The sequence below is a fragment of the Passer montanus genome, unplaced genomic scaffold, assembly GCF_014805655.1.
Source record: "Passer montanus isolate IOZ18808 unplaced genomic scaffold, ASM1480565v1 scaffold107, whole genome shotgun sequence".
Lineage (NCBI taxonomy): Eukaryota > Metazoa > Chordata > Aves > Passeriformes > Passeridae > Passer > Passer montanus.
This window is the reverse complement of record NW_024357281.1, coordinates 1,539,474-1,559,382: the sequence shown is the minus strand read 5'-3', so window position 1 is coordinate 1,559,382 and position 19,909 is coordinate 1,539,474. Positions and strand designations below refer to the sequence as shown.

At 39.8% G+C, this 19,909-nt stretch overlaps 1 protein-coding gene across 1 annotated transcript in view; it reads right to left on the bottom strand.

Moving 5' to 3' along the window:
• Nucleotides 1–19,909, bottom strand: part of PHLPP1 (PH domain and leucine rich repeat protein phosphatase 1) — a 136,164-nt gene that overhangs the window by 50,731 nt on the left and 65,524 nt on the right. The window contains 2 exon segments of the mRNA XM_039721747.1: nucleotides 10,184–10,309; nucleotides 12,338–12,534. Of these exon segments, the coding sequence (XP_039577681.1) occupies nucleotides 10,184–10,309; nucleotides 12,338–12,534 (323 nt within the window).

Genomic DNA, 19,909 nt, shown 5'->3' with positions numbered 1-19,909 from the left:
CTGAGGAACTCCTCCTCCATTAGATTGTTTACTCCTGGTAAACAATCTAATGCCAGAAAACTTAATGAAGGGGAGGGGGGGGGAAAATATTTGCTTTTTCTTTAAAGCCATGTATTTTCATTTTTAAATGACAACTGTTAAAATGGGTGCAGCCCAAGGGTAAAAGGGTACTGGCTTTTCTGGCATCTCCTTTTTGTTTTCCTTTAAATGTTAGATACATGCCAACTCGAGCTAAGGGCCTCACACAGAAAATATAAAACCCAGCAAAGGGTTTTTTTGAAAGCCTGTCACTCAGATTCACAAACCCAACAGGCACTGCCACAGGTCAGCGCAGTAATTCCCTATTAAGAGCAGGGCAGAAGTGCATGCCAGTGTGGCAGCACCCACAGGGCACTCTTGCCCCATCTCTCCTCCTCTGTAGGTGAAGCAGTCAAAAGCCTCTGGTACAAACACCTCATACCAGCAAGACTCAGGGGAACAAAAATAATTTAAACTTGTCACTTCTCTGCTCTCTATCTCCATACAAACAGGTCACTTCTACTTTTGGCCCTAGTGCAAACCTCTAACAACTGAAAACAGCATTAGCAAACGTGTGTGGGGAGGGGGAAATGCAAAGGGGATTAGCCAGAAGTTGGGCTCCCTTACTTTTCATGATAGGAGAAGAGAAAAAAATTCATAGATGTGAAAGCTGGTGACCCAATCTTAGCATAAAGATCTTGAGAGCAAGAATTTGACAAATAAGGTGACATTCATCATCTGTCATTTGGAAATGCTGGGTAGTATCTGAAGTCACTACCACAATATGAGTACTTTTGTACCTCCTGGAGGAAAAGTAGTCTTCTTCTAGAGAAAATGTACTGGTATCAATATTACCCAGGGAATGATATCAACTCTGTACCTTGGTGGCAGTCACACTGGGATGCTCACACCGAGATCCCTGCAAGGACAAGGCTTACGATGTATCTTAGAATTAAGTGACAGTAATTAGCTGTTGCATTAAGCTACTTATCATTTAGACATGTGAATTTCCATTTGGTGGAGAAAGGAATATTAAGATCCTTAGAACAGCTTGACTGAAAATAATTCATTTGTAAATACTGCCAAAGAGGTGACAGTCTCATAAAAATTAAGAAAAAGCCCTTTTCTTCTTACTATTCCTGCTAGATTTTTTTACAAAAAAAAACAAGCTGCTGTACTGCCAAGCATGCAGACTTTGCAATGAATAGCCCTCCAGCAAGGACTTCCTTTCAGCATTTTTTCATTTCAGCATGGGAAAATCACGCAGCAGATCCTCATGGAAGCACTACTAAAGCACATACAAAACACTAAGTGCAAATCATGCCTGGCCAGTCTGGTGGCCTTCTTATGACAGAGCGACTGCAGCAGTCAGCAAGGGAAGACCAACCAGTGTCATCCATCTGGACCTCTCTAAGGCCTTCAACACAGTCCCACACAACACCCTTATCTCCAAACCATGAAGACATGGATTTGAAGGGTGGACTAATTAGCAGGTAAAGAATTGGTGGATGCATGCAGCCAAAGTTGTGGTTAATGGCTCTCTGTCAGGTGGAAGATAGCGGCCCTCAGGATCACAGGTCTTGTGACTGGTGCTCTCCAACGTCTTTATCAACAAGATAGTGAGATCAAGTGCACCCTGAGCAAGCTTACAGATAACTCAACAGAAGGAAGATAAGCCATCCAGAAGGACCTGGACAAACTTGAAACGTGGTTCTGCAAGAGCTCACGAAGTTTAGGAACTTCAGGTCTCCTCTCCTTTCTTCCTTGCTGCTAGACTTTACTTGGAAAGGCTTTCAGTGTTACAGTCATCCAGGAGCTGCATGAGGGTCAGGAGGTGACCACAGATATAAGTACGGACTGGTAGAAGTCATCACTGAGAGCAGCCCTGTGGAGGGGAACTTGAGGTTCTGGTTGATGAAAAGGCAGACATGAGCCAACAATGTGCACTCACAGACAGGGAGTCCAACTACAGGCTGGGCTGTGTGAAAAGGGATGTGGCCAGGAGGGCAAGGGAGATGACTCCGCCCCTTCTACTCTGCCCTTGTGAGACCAAACTTGGAGTACCACATCCAGGTCTAAGGTCTCTAACACAATAAAGACCTGAACTTTTTAAAGCATGTCCAGAGGAAGGTCACAAAGATGATCCAAGGTTGCTCAGAGATGCTGCAGATGCCCCGTCCCTGGAAACGTTCAAAGTCCAATTGTATGGGACTCTGAGCAACTCGGTCTACTCGAAGGTGTCCCTGCCGATGGTGGGAATTTTGTTACTATATAATCTTTAAGGCTTCTTCCAACTCAACCCATTCTATGATATACTGTAGATTTCAGACTCTTGCCAGTAAGATTTACACTGAAAGTTCACTTGTGTGAGCCTCCCCAGTCCCACATGGAGAGGGTGGTAGGGGTTTTTGTCATTTGTGTTAAGCAAGAGATTATGCTAGGTCCTCAATTGCTGATCTAGGTTCTTTGACACAGCTGTATCATATGGAAAATTCGACACTGAGATGCACGCTTTTCATGCCATTATTCCACTCTAACTCAGAAAGGCCTTCTGACCCAAGTGTTTTGTAATACAAATAAGGATATAGCTCTACTGGCATGTGGCCAAAAACTGGTCTCCAGCACTCATTCCCTCTTCTTTTTGGAGACTTTAATCCTTCTCCACTGACTACAGAAGAGGCCTAAGGAGAGTAAATGACCCTTATTAGGTTTTGCTAAAGTAATTCCTCTCCTTTCTTCCTTGCTGCTAGACTTTACTTGGAAAGGCTTTCAGTGTTACAGTCATTCAGGTTCAAGACCAGCTCCATTATCACACCCTACACACACCAAAATACTGTGCAATATGTCAGTCCCTGCAATCCCCTCCTGTCTTACGGCACGTGCTCACTGCGGACACTTGGTTCCCCTGAGCTTTGTTAAGAGCAACATTACATTGATTCTCACACTTGTTTCTACTCTTTCACTTCCAGAGATTACTGGAAACACTTTGGGATCCTTCTGGATTGAACACACCTAAAAAGATAACATATACAACACCTTACTGAGCTTTCCGGTGATGCTTTCCTGTAATTATGCAAGAGCTACACAAATTCAGCTTCAATAATACCAGAACCTGATTTAGAGGCTTCAAAAGCCAGTACTTGAATGCTATTCCAGATGCGTGGGCGATACCTAGTTTTCTGTTCTCACTCTTGGCTTCAATACTTCAATAACCATTATTAACTGAAGGCAGCAAGCCCAAAACAAGAACCACAGACTCTCTAAATTCCAGCAAAAGAAAAAAAAAACAACAGTGAAACTGTAATTTCTCTAAAATACAAATGAAGAGCTTGCAGTCACCATTACACTTTAAAATCAGCTGAACTGTTTAGACATGCAAAATTAATCAGCTGAGACAAAATATCAGACTTCCCTCCTGAACCATTAAGAGAGACTGACTACACTGAAACACACCCAGAAGTTAATTTCCAAAATGTCAACTAACCTCATATAACAAAAGACACAAAAGAATAGGCTTTGCAGGGAAAGAGGAGGAGGAAAACTTTCAAGTGTTATCATCAAAAGAGCAAGAAAACTGGCTTCAAGTTTGCTTTGCCCAATCTTCTGCTTTCACACTTGAGATAAGAAGCCATCAACAGCAAGAATGACCAGATATTACTTCAGAGCAAAGGTCCCAAATACTGAAGACTTCACACACACAGAGAAAAGGAAGTCAAGTTCCGCATGGAAACCAGAGGTTTGTTTATGTTTGAGTATTTGTAATCACCACCAAAAGGAAGCTGTGGGTTTATTTTTAGGGATCTATTTTTAGTTAAAGCATTATCTCAACATTGTCATTTTATGGTATTAGGGGAAAAAATGGTTTCCTTGTACTGAACTTAGAGTCATCATATTTCCTGTAAGTAAGGATCAGCTCAAAAAAAGACAGACTAAAAAACAAGAAAATCTTCCTGGGTTCTTTTTCCTTGACTAGATGTTGAACCAACTTTTCCAAGAAGCTAATGGTGCTGCTTAGTCTCAAGTGTGAAGAAACACAAACTGTTATTCACAAAGAAAACAAGCTTTGTTTAAAGGCTATTCTCAAAAGATGCCCACTGATGCTGGCAGTATACTAAACTAATTTTTAGGTCATATTAAAGACTCATTTTTCAGCCTCCAAGCTCAACTGGCATAAGAAACAAACCAACTACTTCATGGTCACCTTCACAGTGACCAACCAGCAGGTTCCTGACCTCCAACCTGCTCCCAAAACACACAAAACCAGGCAGCTCCAAATCACAAAGGTACATTCAAACATAGACTAAGACTGTAAGGCTAAAAGGAAATGTCAGAAACTCCTAACTGCAACACAAGTAGTCTGTTGTACACAATTCACTGTAAAATGACCACAGGTGACAACCAAGAGCAAAAGATAAAAGCAGAAATGCTAATCTAGAAATTCAAATTGTATTGAAAGTCTACACAGTATTCCTCCAGAAGAAGGTTGCCCATTGGTTAGGGAGCTTAATAAGACTTGGAGAGGAGACAGTGCATCCAGAGACATAAAAGTTGACAGCACTGTAACAAGTAACGTCCCAAATAACTTAAAATAAACTACTTTATCCTTGCATATGATTTTCCCTACACTCACCACTGGTGCTGTTCTGTGATCAAAGCACTGCAAGAAGGTATTCTGAGCCCATTTTGACCAGTAAGCATCAGAAAAGCCTGTCCCTAATGCCTCCAGAAACAACTGAAGTTTGGTAATAAAAATCACTACAGTGATGAACTCGGTGAAGACAGCTCATTACAGTATCCAGAAATACATATGAAGTAGATCAAACACCTAGAGGGTAAGCCAAGGCAAACACATTGTAGGGCTAACTTAACAATGAGACTAGTGGCTTCAAGCCTTCTTTACAGACTTGAAGCTGTATTTTGAATTAAAAGCTCTCTGCTCCACAATGAAGCTGGCATGGAAGTTTCCCACACAACTTTTTCTGGTTGACTATGGATGACAGGAGAAAGACAAGCACTAACATCTGAGAGTATCTCAAATAAAGATGAAGCTATATGCACAAGTGGATATACCTTAATTCCCATCACTTTAATTAATGAGCAAAATCTTCTGTGCTGGAGGAAAAAGCAGTCCCACAGTTGGTGATCTATTCCTGTCTCAAAGGTGGATAAAGCACAGTTGAAAAGCAGGTACATCTTTAGCAGTAATGCTCAATTGTTGCTTACTGCATTTCCTCAGCACAGTTTCCGTAAAACACATCCAAAAGCTAATCATCTTGGTCTCCTATTTTGGAAATACTTTTGCAGAACTGCAGTCAAGGTCAGGAATTATTTTCTAAATTCTGTAGAATTTATATGTATAAATGTGGTTTGTAGCACCAAGCATGTGGTCAGAACTCAAGCCTTTTCTCCTCATCAGAAGTAAGTATCACTAGAGTTACAGATCAGCTTTACAGGGCTCATACTCCTCTTTTTACAACAGTCTCTGTACACAATTGTCAAATTCGTACCAAAAAAATAATTAGAAGACTGAGGTGATGGTCAGAACTAGGTAACTTTAGAGGAAAAAAAAGCAAAAAAGCAAAACGAATAATTTTGCACTGCTGCTTCAGGCAAATCTCTACACAAGTTGAGGAAAGACGGACACTACAACTGTAGAGGCTCCTGCATTACTTCCTTGTATAGTATAAGCCAAATTCTAATCTGTTCTTATTTTCTGCTAGCTTCACAGTGCAAGTAAATGTATGAAGAGAGCATTCTGCACTGGCATAAAAGGAATAAGGCCAACATGGCAGCACGCCCTTCTCAGCTGAATTTGCTATTCTTGCTATTTTTACCATGTTTTAAACATAATGTACACTGACATCATCTCTCCTTTTTCACAGGCTACGGTTGTTTGGAACACCACATACTTCCATGACAGACATTTACACAGAGATGACTGAAACAGGGAAAGGAAAATATAAAAGCACACAAGGGAAAACTCTTAAATGTTGTAGGTTTTAAATCCTATTTTTGTACATTCCTTGTATTTTCAACGGCAGAACTCTTTTGTGTGTAGGCATCTAAGCCCCACATGACAACTTATTGCCAGCCACAGCTGTCCAGCTCTGGTCAATGGTGTGCAGACACACAAGGCTCTGTGCCTGTACATCTCTCCCTACCTACACAGACACGCACTGTTCACAGCCCTTATCCCTCATCGCCTCTTTACCTGCCCCACTGAACCAAGCACTAAAGCAGGAAATAATTATCACATGAAGCTGTTGACACACTCACTTCTGCTCTCCCACAGCCAGGAGGGGAGGGAGAGGTTCTGTGGGGTCACATAACCTCATCCCAGCATGCCCAGTGGGGCACACTATTTCCAAGAAGATAAAATTCTGTAATGCATCCTGGCATAAGCTCTGCAATACTGAATTTCCAAGGCAGACCTTGACATCCATTTTAACTGCATGCTTTGGAACATAGAGGACTGCTAATCCTTTTATACTCCAACCAAACCATCCATGTCATGAACTGTGTAATGGTCACAGCAGAAATTTCACATGTTGTAAAATGGTTAGGTTTAGCTGTTAGAAGCATCCAACAGCAGACCACATCCCAAATAAAAGCCTCACAACAGCAAGTCCCACCCATCCCTAACACTGTATGAGTAACACCTCTCTCTCTTGTACATTAAGGGTGTAGCTTTTTAGCTTTTGGAAGTGGCAAATGAGGAACCCCCTCATCACGTCCTCCTCACTGTTCAACACACGTTCTTTGCCCTGTCCTTCTGCATTTGACATTCAAGTAGCAAACAGTGGCAGATTTGCTGTGCAAGTAATTGTGCCAGTTCCAGAACCATCATGACAACTTTATGCAGACAAAATTCTTTAAAGCTGTGAAGATGTTCCCTTCTTTCCCCTCTGCTCCCCCTTCCCAGTTGCATAAGCCTATTTTTCAACATTTGGCAAGAGAGAGAATGCATTAGATCACAAAGGACCAAATCTGTTGCTGTTGTTTTCCTTTTAAGCTTCCTTAATTAGCCCTCCAGTTTTTGGAAAGTAAAAGGAAAGAAATGCACTGTGGTATAGAACTATCAATATTAACGAACAAGACAGATCTCCAGCTTTTAAAAATATTCTGTTTGAGGCTAAATCAGTGTATCTAAAAGTGGCCTATTTGGAATAAGTATGTCACCAAGTTCGATATTTAGGTCAGTATTTGTGCAATAATTCTAGTCTGTCCTGAAAACAGAAGTTCTGTTCACCTCAGGACACATCCATATAGGAAAACCAATCCTAACACCTTCCAAAAATTTACAGAGGCAGAGCACCAGAGCAGTCTTGGCTATGATAGATTCCATTGTTAGAATGAATCTGATTATACAGGAGCAATGCTTATTTTTAATTAAATTAAACCCTAGTCTGCACAAACACAAATTCAAATCTTTTCTAGCATACACATATTTATTGCAGGAGTGATGCATTAGGATTTGTCCCATTCTGAAACAACACTAAAAAGTCAACATTGCCAATATTCTGAGGGGAGAAAGACTGCAGAGCAAGCATTCTCTGCAAGCCTCCTTTCAAGATTGAGCTTGTTATTTAAAAGTTAAAATAACATCATCTTCTAGCTCTTCTGAAGTATACAGAAGACAGACATTAATTTTTTTTCATAGTTAAAAACTGAATTGCGCAATTTTAATGAAATATTTTACCAGGGATTTCCTTCTGCATTAAAATTTATAATTAAAGCTTTCATTACACTAAGTAAGAATCAGAAGCCTCAGCTTTCAGCAGCACATATCAGGAACACAAAGGAGAAGAACTACTCTGAAGAACTATCACTGAATAGAAGTTAACACAAATGTCACTTTCAGAACAAATGTCATTAAACAACACCTATATTTAAAATACAGTCTTAAATATTATTCATAACAACTCACAAAAGTGCAAGAACTATATACAACACCACTATTAGGGAAGAACCTGCAGGCACCGTGTGACCTAACCCATAGTGAGCAACTAGAGGCTAAGTTTCAGAGCCATAATACCTCCCTTCCTAAATTTGCTTGCTTTTAGAAACACAGTGATTTACACAGTATTTTCTTGGTTAGCATGATTGTTTCAGCAGTTTGAACTTGATTAGTTCCCAAACACCTGAGGCAGAATACCTCATATAAATGCTGGGGGTTTTTCCCAGTACAAGAATGTTAGTTTGCCTGAACTACAGAGTTGAAGATTCAACTTTTGTTATTTCTTTATACATGCAAATCAGGTGTTTTATTAAGCACTTAAGAGCACTTTGACACAAACAGCACCAGCTGGAGGAAATCTGAGTTACTTTTGCAGCATTACTAGTTTCCCTGTTTCTGTTCTTCAGAAACAATGTTACTGTGCAGCACTTCCCACACTACTGCCTTGCATACAATCATGCTTGTCTGTTTTTCAGTCTCAGGACAGGAACCCCAAACATCAAAAAAAACCAACTTGAAGTGGGGCAAAGTACTGTTTGAAAATACATGAATGCAGAATGACAATTTTCAGGTTTGGGGGCTGGGGAGTTGGGGTTTAAAATGCCTTTATTTTTCCTCGAAGCATCTTTTACCAACTAAAAGAACAGCAAGAGAGTTTCTTCACTTCTGACAGTCTGAAAAGACACTTGAAACTATGTATTTTCTTTCTACACTTACATAAGAATGGGAGGTTATCGTGAGTGCATGGGGATATGTTCTCATGCTGGCTATCATCCCGATGCTGTTAGTCATTTGGGTGAACCAGAGAGAAAGAGAGAAGCACAGCATGGCACAGAACAAGCTTACGCTGCCAGTAATTCAGAGGGGCTTTCTGGCCATTTATCTCTAGCTCTGAAGTTCATTGTTTTCCACTGTTTTCCTCACTCATTAGATTTGCCTTTCATTTATCTGATGTCAAACCCTCTAGAGATGAAAGGACACTAGTGTCCTAAAGACAGCCCCAAAGCGACAAGGACTCAAAAACCTGACAGACCGTGCCTCACCATCTCATAAAACATGCCTTGGGGATTTTTACCTTGAGGCTTAACAGACCTAAGCAGATATGCCAGAACAGCTTCTTTAAAAATAATTTTAAAACTTCCTAGAAAAAAACCCCCTAAAAGACATTTTAAATTATGCATGTGCTAGAAGGTGCATTATTTACTGTTTGAAGAAAGTCTGACATCCAGTCAAACCTTTTAAAAAGCCCACAATCTAGGCTGCATCATTGACAATTGCCTGGATAATACATTATTGCAATCTAAAGACAAAACAAATCTAGTGCTACATGAGTGTCTCCGAGTACTGCTACATAAAACTAAGATGCTTTTACATAGTAAAGAGCATAAGTCCTATCAAGTACAAAACTAATGAACAGTTTAGGGCCAACTACAAAACCAAACAGAGCATGCTGACAGCACAGTAAAAAAACTTCAGTTGTAGTAAGTATGAAAAATATAATGGTTCAAGATATATAGAGCTTTAGCAAAAAAAGTGGCAGGGATTAAGAGATAAAACAGATAACTGCAAAAATACCTTTCAACAACAGAAAGTGGAACTGAAGAGTTAACCAAAATAATGCATGCCCTAAATTCCTATAATTAATTGTGTTCTAAGCCCAGTATAAAATTTACTTTACAAAGGTTTTCGTTAGTAACCTTTTTTCACTGACACAAAATTATTTGCTTATTACAAATAACCCAAAAATCAAATAGTTACTAAACCAGAGAGAGGTTCAGCAACACTTCAAAGCAGGAAAAAAAATCCTTTATTCTAGCAATTTAATATTTAGGTTCTATGTAAAGAATGAATTTTAAAAACCCTGACATTACTTTAGGTTTTAATAACACTGAAAAAAAGCTTTTTAACTGAAATGTTGGAAGTTGTATTTGTCATCCTTGTTGTTATAATAATCTCAGTAGATCCATTCAGCTGATAAGAAAATGGAAGAAGTTCAGTACAGCACTTTGCTTACACAACCTCAGCAGAAGGAGGTGTTGGTGTAAATGCAGAAAAATTCACCTCCCTACTGCCTGTTACCACGAGCTCTCAATCTGGGTATTTCCATACAATCAACCCAGAAGTGGAACAGTATTGTTGCATGGAGAAACTGAACAGGGGGAAACTCTCCAAGCATCCCATTCACAGCAGAGTTAGCAGCATTCTCACCTTTGATGCTTGTCGCAGCCATCGCAGATATTCAGTGAAGTTATCAAAACAAATGTAGTAGGTCTGGCTTTGAGGTCCAGAGGAGCTAAATGCTAAACAGTGCTGGTGCTTTTTCACTTCTTCCACCTACGGCAGAGACACAAAACTGTGAGTCAACAAGAATCAAAACTCTCTCTGCAGAACTCCCCAAGGCAAAGTTAAAGTGTGCCCAAGAGCAGATCATCAAGTAGAGCTGGACTAACCATCTCAAACACCCAACATGGATCACGGGTAGCAAATATTCATGAAATCTACAGAAGTACGAATGAGAAAAGGAGGAGGACAGAACTAATGGAGAAAATCACCAAGAACATAAACTGAATTTATTAGAAACTGAATACCATAAAAGGTTTGCCAGTGAAATGCATTTAAGGCTGTTTTTATGCAACCTAAAAAAATACAATTTTTACTCCCTGGTTATTAAAAACAAGCTTAACAAAATGCTTCTCTTACAGCCCAATTAAATTCTTTGGCATTTCTCAACTTGTTAAAAAACACCCAGAGTACATCATTCTGCTACCATACACGAGAAGTCCCACACAACTTATGGTCTCAGTGTCTCAGTACAGCATTTTGGAAAGCCTTTGCAAACCAGGAAGTGCAGAGTATTTATGGGGATGAGGAAGAATATTTTTGCACAATAATTTAAAAAACACTTAGTTCTGTGCCAAGCACCCTCCTCCCAAGCTTTGTCAGCAGAAGCCCTCAGTACATTTTTCTGAGCTTAGTTATCCTTTTCTTTTAAAATTTTTTGTCAACTTTCTGCTTAACAGTCTGCATGTTTTATATCACATAAGGCATTTCTGTGCAAAAGCAGCTTAGAAATTCCACATTAAGCAATTAAAATGGTACATAATCTTTTCCCTTTTAAAATTAAAAAAATATCGAGATGAAAAGAATATTTATCTCTAAGAAAAGGCTGATGGGAACCTTAATCCTGTCCTTTCCAGCAACCTACAGCCAGGAATACAATTCACTTTCCAGAGTTCACACACTGTTGCCAAAAGAGGACAATGTTTCTACTTCAGTATCTCCCAGGAAGAGTTGGAGAATCATGTGAAGAATCATAAAAGAGGCAGGAAAAACAGCTCATAGAAGGCAGCTCTGCTTTTCACACTGCTAATATAGAATATTAATGAATCAACTCTAGTCTGCATATATAATACTGTGAAGCTTGTTCTCTCGAAATAACTCTTTAGAATTCAACTTACCACTATGTACGGGAAAGGAAGATTACTTAAGGTATAAATTCATCCTCAAGATTATGATTCTCTTCCCATTTTCTCAGTTAAACAAGCCAATAATATTTTTCTGAAACACTGTTTCAGTTAAAACAGTGATGCTGTAATCTTACTGTCTTCACTACAGTTTCCCAGAAGAGCTAAGGTTGGAAGGGACCTTCAGAGGTCATCTACTTCAACCCCCTGCCTAAGCAGGTCCACATCCAGCCAGCTGTCCAGGACCATGTCCAGATGGTTTTTAAGTATCTCCAGAGGTGATGGATATGCCATCACCAATCTGGGTAACCCATGCTCAGTCATCATCCCAGTGGGAAAAAATAAATTTCCTTGTGTTCAGTCTGGAAGTCCTGGATTTTAGATGTAATCTATCAGAAAAAAAGTCCTGTCTTACCTTTTCACAAGAAAAATGTTTGTTGCTGTTAGCTTACAACAGACCACTACTCATACAATGCTGAATACTCAAAACTCCCATAATGTTCAGAATAAGCCCATGCCCTTATTTTTTAATTTGCAGAACTTAAGAATAACCCAGCATGGGTAAAACCGGGATGAGGAGGAATGGCAGAGGTCATACACAACAAACCTGCACGTATCCTTTGGCTGTATGCTACTGCATATATAAATCACTTAACACTGCACACTGGTTGTGCACCCATTGCTTTTCTTTGTAGTTTTATTTCAAACATTCTAAATTGTTAAATATGACTGACCGTAATCAAAAAGCTATTCATATACTTTGAAAATCCCATTTATTGAAACAAGCTTTTGGAGGGTGCAAATCACCCTCCAAAAGAATTACCCTAATTGAATGCAATCTTCTCTTCATAAAGAGACACGGGTTAACCAAGCAAATAAATAAAATAAAATATCTTACTTTTCCACCAATTAAAGGGAGGACATGCATCTTTCCAGTCTGGCTTTCTTTTACTGATGAGACAATTAGGCATGTTCCACAAAGGATAGCTTGGCGTCTTGTCCATCTGTTGACTGGCAAATGTATTTTCCCTTTTCGAACATTGTACATTCCTGAGAGCTGAATCCGTTCGGAGCTGCCAGTGCTGTGGGGCTTTCCTGAAATAGAAACAAAAGCATCCACTTAATCACAGAAAATCTTTGCCTCTTTCACTTAAGTCATCCTGAGACTTGATCAGGAAATTTTCAAGCTACAAAGTGCAGCATGGTAAATGATGTACAGCTTCAAAACCATGCAAGCAGGTTATTTAATATTAGCTTTGGTACAGTCTTATTCCATAGGTAGAAGGATATGACAGGTTGGTATCATGAGGAGCAGGTCACATTAAATAATCTGCAATAACCACAGAAGCACCAATTAATAGTATCAGCCTTCTCTCTGGAACCCGGAAATCACAAGTTCATCCGCAACAATAAGTAATAGGTTCCTGTTGAGTTCACAAGGCGTGTGGTACCTGCAGAAGGGAGTGATGATGTAGTGCATGCTGACCTGTATCTTTGCATTTCCATGTCACTTCTGGCTATCCTCCAGGTCATGGTTCAAACAGCTTCAAAAGCTTCCCAAAGAACACAGGTGCTACCTCCCCCAGCCCACACTGCTCAGTCCCAGCCCCACAGCAGAGGCAGCATGCACACTCACTGGGACAGGACATGACATTAGCAGGAGCAACCGAGATGAAACCCCTTAAAGACCCTACTTTAGTCTGAGTAAAGATTTGGAAAGAGTGAAGTTATTTTGTCCGCATTATAATTAATTCACTATTTTTAGTAATTCAGATTATTAGCATAATAATAAATTATTTGGTCTAATCTACCAATTAGACCAAATCTGTTAAATTACTTTAAATGTCTCAGATTCTACTAATCTAATCCATTAGTAAGATTCTACTCTATAGAAAACATTATGAGCAATGGCAACACAAAGACAAGCATCTCTCACTCTGCTCTTTCAGGATGTAAATGGGAGGCACAATTTACTCATTCTAATCTGATTTATCTACACCAAGTTACCCTATCAAACCCTAAACAGTCCAGCCCAGATTTGAGTCATCCAAATACATCTAAGTATTTTGCAAACAGAGACAAGAGCTAATCATGTTCATGTTAAACCAGTTCAAATTTATGTAAGAACACCAGTGTCAGTGAACCTTGGGAGGGAGGCTCCCCTGGATAAACAAACCAAAGGGTATGTTAATTTCAAGTAGCTTCCCCATCACGATAAAAGATAAATCACTAATTTCCCTGCACTAATATTTATCAAAATTCCTAAATACAAGGAATTAATAACTCATTAGGACTCCAGAAAAGCAAAGTGTTTTTTCTAACACTAATATTTCAGAGCTGTGCCTACTGATCTCCAGCAGTGACAAGTGCTGCACACTATTACTTCAACTTGCTATTATTCCTGCTTGCATGACAGCTCATTTGTCTCAATGAGTCTGCTCTTGCCTTCAAATTATCTACAGAAAGATAGAAGACACCTACCACAAGCCCTATCCACTGCCATTCTCTCACCCCTGTCTAGCCCACGCCAATTCTTGTCCTTATCTTTAAAAGCAGCATTTTTGAATCTTCCTGCCAATTTAATGAGCCAACACTTGGCACAGTTACCCTCAAGCCTCGCTCTGCTCTAATAAACACTAGCATTTAGGCTACCAATGTCTGCCAGTTTGGATCTGCAGGAACATCACTATTGCTTGAAGCTGAAACACTGAAACTTTAATTCCCACAAGGTATCAGCATCAAATTCAAAAACAGGTGCTTCAAGAAAGCAGTAGTTACACTGCCAAGCAAATTCATATCCAGCCACAGAAGCTGTGGATTAACTCTTTGCCTAACAGAGGGAAATGGACACTCGTTCCATGCAAAGCCACAAGACAACTGATAGAGAATACAAGTGAGTAAATTACAGCAACTCAGCCTTAACAAACACAAAAGCTCAATCAAACACTACATTTGGAATATGAAACATTTAGTTCTTAAAGTAACTGCGAATTTATCTAGTTTGTGCGGAATGCCACAGAGCCCTGATTAAAGAATTAACACACACAAACAACCACATCTCTGTAATGGACAAAAACCACATCTCTGTAATGGAGCAAAAAGTGCTTGGTAAAATACTAACAGCACAACTGCATAAGGAATAGCTGTCCGAGATGTGTGCAGTTGCACCTCTAAAATTTTGTTTTATGATCATCTTCCCAGGTCTGTTTTCTGACTGTGTGCTCTCTAACTTCCCAGGAAAAGCAGAACATGCTGCAGATAGAAATCCCTTAACTCAATCTTTTGGGAAGACAAGCTCATTTAGCATTTCAACATAACCAAATGCAACTTTCACAAACATTCAGGAACAAAGGGCATAATTTGCACTTCATCTAGGCAGACCTGTGTCCTGGAAAACACTGAACCTCAAACTTTTTAGGAATATCATGGATAGCAGAGAGTATGAGCTCTGGTTACAGTGCTGCAGCCAAGATGCTTGGTAGGAAACAAAACAGCATTCTGGGACAATCAAGTAGTAGCATTATCCTGCCTAGTCCAGTGGTAAAAAAAGACTACCACACCAGGTACTCACACTTTACAAGGGATACTGCAAATCTAGTCTTGGAAAAAGTTACAGGGGAAAATAAATTCAGATGCCTGAGAAATCTGCTTTCTAGGACCAGTCCCTTTGGACTAGTATATGATGTTAGGCACAGCTGGACCTGTAAAACTACTCAGTAGTCTCTAAAAAGTAGCTCCTGAAATTTCATGTAAATTCTCAGCATTTGTAAATTCAGCAACAATTAGTATCATTCGTAAAGGTTTACTAAAAAACCTGGAAGAGAGCTATCACTAGAAGTATTCCTGCTAGATAGGAACTGTATTTTCTCTTGAACTTCATATTTGACTAGAAAACTACTGGGAAAAGAACCTTCAGTTACACCAACAAATAAAAAAATTTAAAAAAAAACAAAACAAAACAAAACCAAAAACCAAACCTTTAAACTCGAAGAACCCTTCAAAGGATTTAACGTGCTTTTTCCCAGCAAGAATTGTCCTTTGCTAAGTGAAAGCCAGAAGGTTCTTGATGAGAACATACAGAAATAAACACTGGACCAATTTCATTAAAGCAAATGGTTTCTCTCTTCCATTTCTTGTCTACTTCACTACATAACCAACCATCTGGTTGCACCAGATGATCTTTCAAGGTTCCTTCCAACCTGGGCTCTTCCCTGATTCTCTAACTTAAAAAGCTCGTGTTTAATATTGGATCACATGTTGTTGCCTGAGACGCAATCTGCTCACATATTCAGTTTTCTTCCTGCTTAAGGACTGTCATCACTGATATTTGATAAAACACTGTGATACTATTATCATGCAAGTGGGGGAAAAAAGAGTCAAAAGCTACTGGCTTATTTTGATTTTAAATGAAGGTTAATCAAGGACATACCAACTAGCTGAGGAACTAAATTCCTAGATTCATAAATCCGCCCAAGTATTTTTTGCAGGTAACTGTGAGCAAAAGCTGTTTGAAAAGTAGCAGCCTTGCCTACTAAAAAATAAGCTTGGACAGACTGAGCTTGAAAGAGCTCAGGTATTAGCTGCCAAGAGAGCATAAAAGCAGGAAAAGTTTAAATGGCAGTGAGCTCTGCCACAGCAGAAGTGGGATGGGGTTTGGAAAGTGTGAAGCAATCGAAGGCTGGCTTAGATTCCTCACTTCAGGGAGGAAAGCAGCAGGTGGCAGAGTCTCCTGCAAGAGGGCTCATCCCTGACAGCCTGGGGAGTGGAGGACAAGGGAAAGGCTCAGAACTGCACCTGCCTTTTCTATGACCTGGAAAATAATCAAATCAGAAGGCAAAGGACATTTTCTCTTCCAAGTGTACAGAAAGATGGGGAGTAATTCGGACTACAGCAGGATGCCTTTAGGCCACGAATCAAACACCACAAATTACGGTGTAACTACAGCATCACCACCAAAAATCTGTTGGTTTTGAGGTACCCTGCCTCTAATAGTGCCAGTGGAAGCACTGTTTTCAGTAAAAGCATCAGCATTTCTGAAATTATGTTCTTCAATCTGCATCACAGACCTCCCATTCAAGATTTAGAAGGCTGCATGAGATTCACACACAGATGATTCTTCAGTTGTAACTAACCCTGAAGAAAGCAAATGAGTTTTCACAGGGCCTCTGATAATATACCAAAGTCAACAGTCATGCAGATACAATGGTAATGATAATCCTTTGTGACTTGAAACATAAATTTGAATCCTGCCAATATTAAAATATTGTTGCACTGATCAGAGTGAAGGCAAATAAGCCAGAACATCCAGAAGTCACATACCAGAAAATATTTTTCAAATGCTAAGCCCAACCAAAGCAGTTTGAGTATTTTAGCAAGAAACCATAAAAAGATTATTTTTCATTCCTGTCAAGTCTCCAAGACTACAGCAACTCCTAAGCACCCCCACAACAGGACTTTTGTTCTGTGCAAGGCATTAGAAGAGATGCCTCAAGGAATTATGAGCAGACCACTCATTTGGCTATCTTGGTATTCATGGCTGAATTCCTCTCAGTTTTAACTCCTCTCAAGTCCTGGAGGGAGACTAGCGGTATTCACAACAAGGATAAAGAAAAGCAAGGAATTTGACTGAAACAGCAGGACTGTCTTTAGAATCGCAGAACCTACCCTGCTTCATAGAAGCAGGATGGGACAGGAATAATCTTTCCATGATGTTAAAGAACTAAGATCTCACCACAAGCAGCCTGAGGAAGATCGGGTACACAACACTGACATCCCACTTGGTGCAGAGACTTCAAACCTTATTAAATAAATACCCACAGCCACTTGCTTTGGATTCTGGAGTAAAGCTCTTTATCCCAGCGATGGAAGGCATATGGAATACATTACCATCAGAAGTTATAAAATACCAGCTCATTATGGGACATAAAAGTACTTGGAGAGAAAAAAAAACCCTCTCTTCAGCAATACAGCTGATTAAGTTGCAAGTACTTAGTATTCCCCCCTGTTTGAAAAGTACAGCCAATAAAGTCTGTCTCTAAAGAGCGACTTAAGACATTACCAAAATAAGAGCAGGGAAAAATGTTGACATAAGAAACACGTTCACTTCTGTGCAGCAGGTCTTATTTTTATTACTAATATTGGTTTGATGGAATGAAAACTAAAAATTCCTCGTGACCTGCATGGTGCAGGCAGCCCGGCCAGCTGGAGACTGCCCACCCCAAGCCATCTCAGGTATTTGCCAGTAGTAAGAGAGGCTTAAGTTATTATTCAGCAGGAATAGTGTTGAAGTTTGAGGCTTCTCAGAAGTGACTGAATTAACTCTGAGTGCCTAATTTAGGGATGTACCTTTCCTGCTATAGCTGGGCAGCTACAGAGGCCATCATTCTCCTCTGCACAGAGTTGGGCCCCCAACCCAAGGCCAGCATTGCATCAGCCCTACCACATCAGCTGTTCCTCACAAGGTGCCCCTGAGCCCTTTCAGACAAAACAGGCTGCTTTCATTTCTTGCTTCTCCTTTTGACTGAGAGGCCTTAGGGACAGCTCATGGTGAGTAGTTCAGCATGGAGAGCAGAGGAAAGGCACATAGGGGCCAGAGCTGTGACACAGTGGCTGCTGCTGGAGAGGATATATAATCAATCCCACCCATAGCTTTCAGTAAGTCATTTCAGAAATACGATATTACACACACTAATATTCTGTGAATATTAATTCTATTACACATTGGAGCAAAATCACACCCAAACCCCACCATTTAGTTTTGAAGACTTTGATGTGAATCCACTTGGGAAAGCTGGGCTATTTCCTAGCTGGTCAGGGGGAGCCAGGGTGGGTGGCAGCCTCTGAGTTCACACCTGGAGCACCATCCCCACCACTCCACTGAAACCAGAACAGCTCATCCTACCTTGCCTGCGAACCTGTAAATGAAAGCTCAGTGCTGGTCCTGCCTAAACAGAAGTGCAAAGAGGCCTCAATTAGCTCAAAAGACAGAAAGCCCTTGAGTATCTTTGCCCACCTTTTGGAAAATGACACCACAAATGCTGTTGCTGAAACCTTACTGCCAGATCATTCTGCAGATTTTTACTTTTGCTGAAGCCCTTTCATTAAATACAGATGAAACTACTGCCTACAATGTTTTTGAAGCTTTTCAGTCATGTAAGGATGCTTCCCCTTTCATTCTCGTCAAACTGAGGACAGCAGTGATGACTTCAGGCAAGCCCCAGTGCAATGAGATGTATAAAAATAAAGCTGCAAGTTGGATTTAAAAAAGAAAAAAGAGGGTGGCAAAGGAAGAAAAAAAAAAAAAAACCACCCCAAAAAAAACCAAGTAAAACCTCAAACTATTGTACTGCTCTCTTTTTTTTATTTGAAACTTACAAAGAAAACCTACATACAGACATGCTTATTAGAAGTATTTTTTCTTGTCCACACTGTCATAATTTAGGAACAAAGGCACAGAATTAGCAGGTTTTATATTTAACTAAGACCAAGGATTCACCTCGCAGTCTCTACTAGCAAGCTGCTTTTGCAAAGGTAACAGACCAATAACTGTAGTTATTATCAAAGTTTCACCTGTCAAATCATTCCAAAATCAGCAATTGAATTTTTGCCTTCAAATCCACTTAGACCCTTAAAGATTGTTGTAAGATTTAACACAAGGCTGCAGACTGATTCTATACTGCTTGGTCAAGGAGGAACTTGGTGACTATGATACTGTTCTTAAGAACATTTAACACATGTAACCATCAGCAAAGTTCCACAGTTTACTCATTATACTCCTCATGTTGTTGCACTCTGTATTGAATGGGTGCTGGGGGAAACTGTAGTTAAGTATCCTTTAGGAATTAGCAAATTCTACTGCTTGAAGGCTCTACTACCTTTTCACCTGAGAAGGAAAAGCAGACTCCAAATGACGAATTTTACTGAACTGTGTTAAACTCATCCTTTTCTTTAAGGAAACATTCACTATAAGACAACACTGGCAGAGTAGAACATAGACAAGCCTTTAGTCTTTGTAAAACATGTTCCTCCTACTTTACAGGAAGATCACCTTTAAAAGCAAGGATTACCACTACATGATATGATACAATAAAACATAGTTAATAGTTTTATAGCCATAATCCTGCCTTCCACTTCTGAGTGAATCCTCACTGGAGAAAAGGTTTGTATGTATTTAATAACTCAGAAAATATCCCTCTTTCCCCACTGAGACAGAGTTCAGACTTTGTTCACTTGATCATTCCCTTTATGTTGTTCTCAACAAGACTCACCATCTTGACACAGGAGCCCTAAAACCATGGTATCAACACTTCAAAGGATATCACAGGCATGTAATGTAACAAAAACTACTTCTCTGAAAAGCTTTTCCATCAAGTGCCATGTAGAACCATGAATGATGGCTGTAATACCTCTAATGTCAAAAACTAAGTATCAAAGTATATAAGCATATATAAGCAAAAGCTTCTGAAGGAAA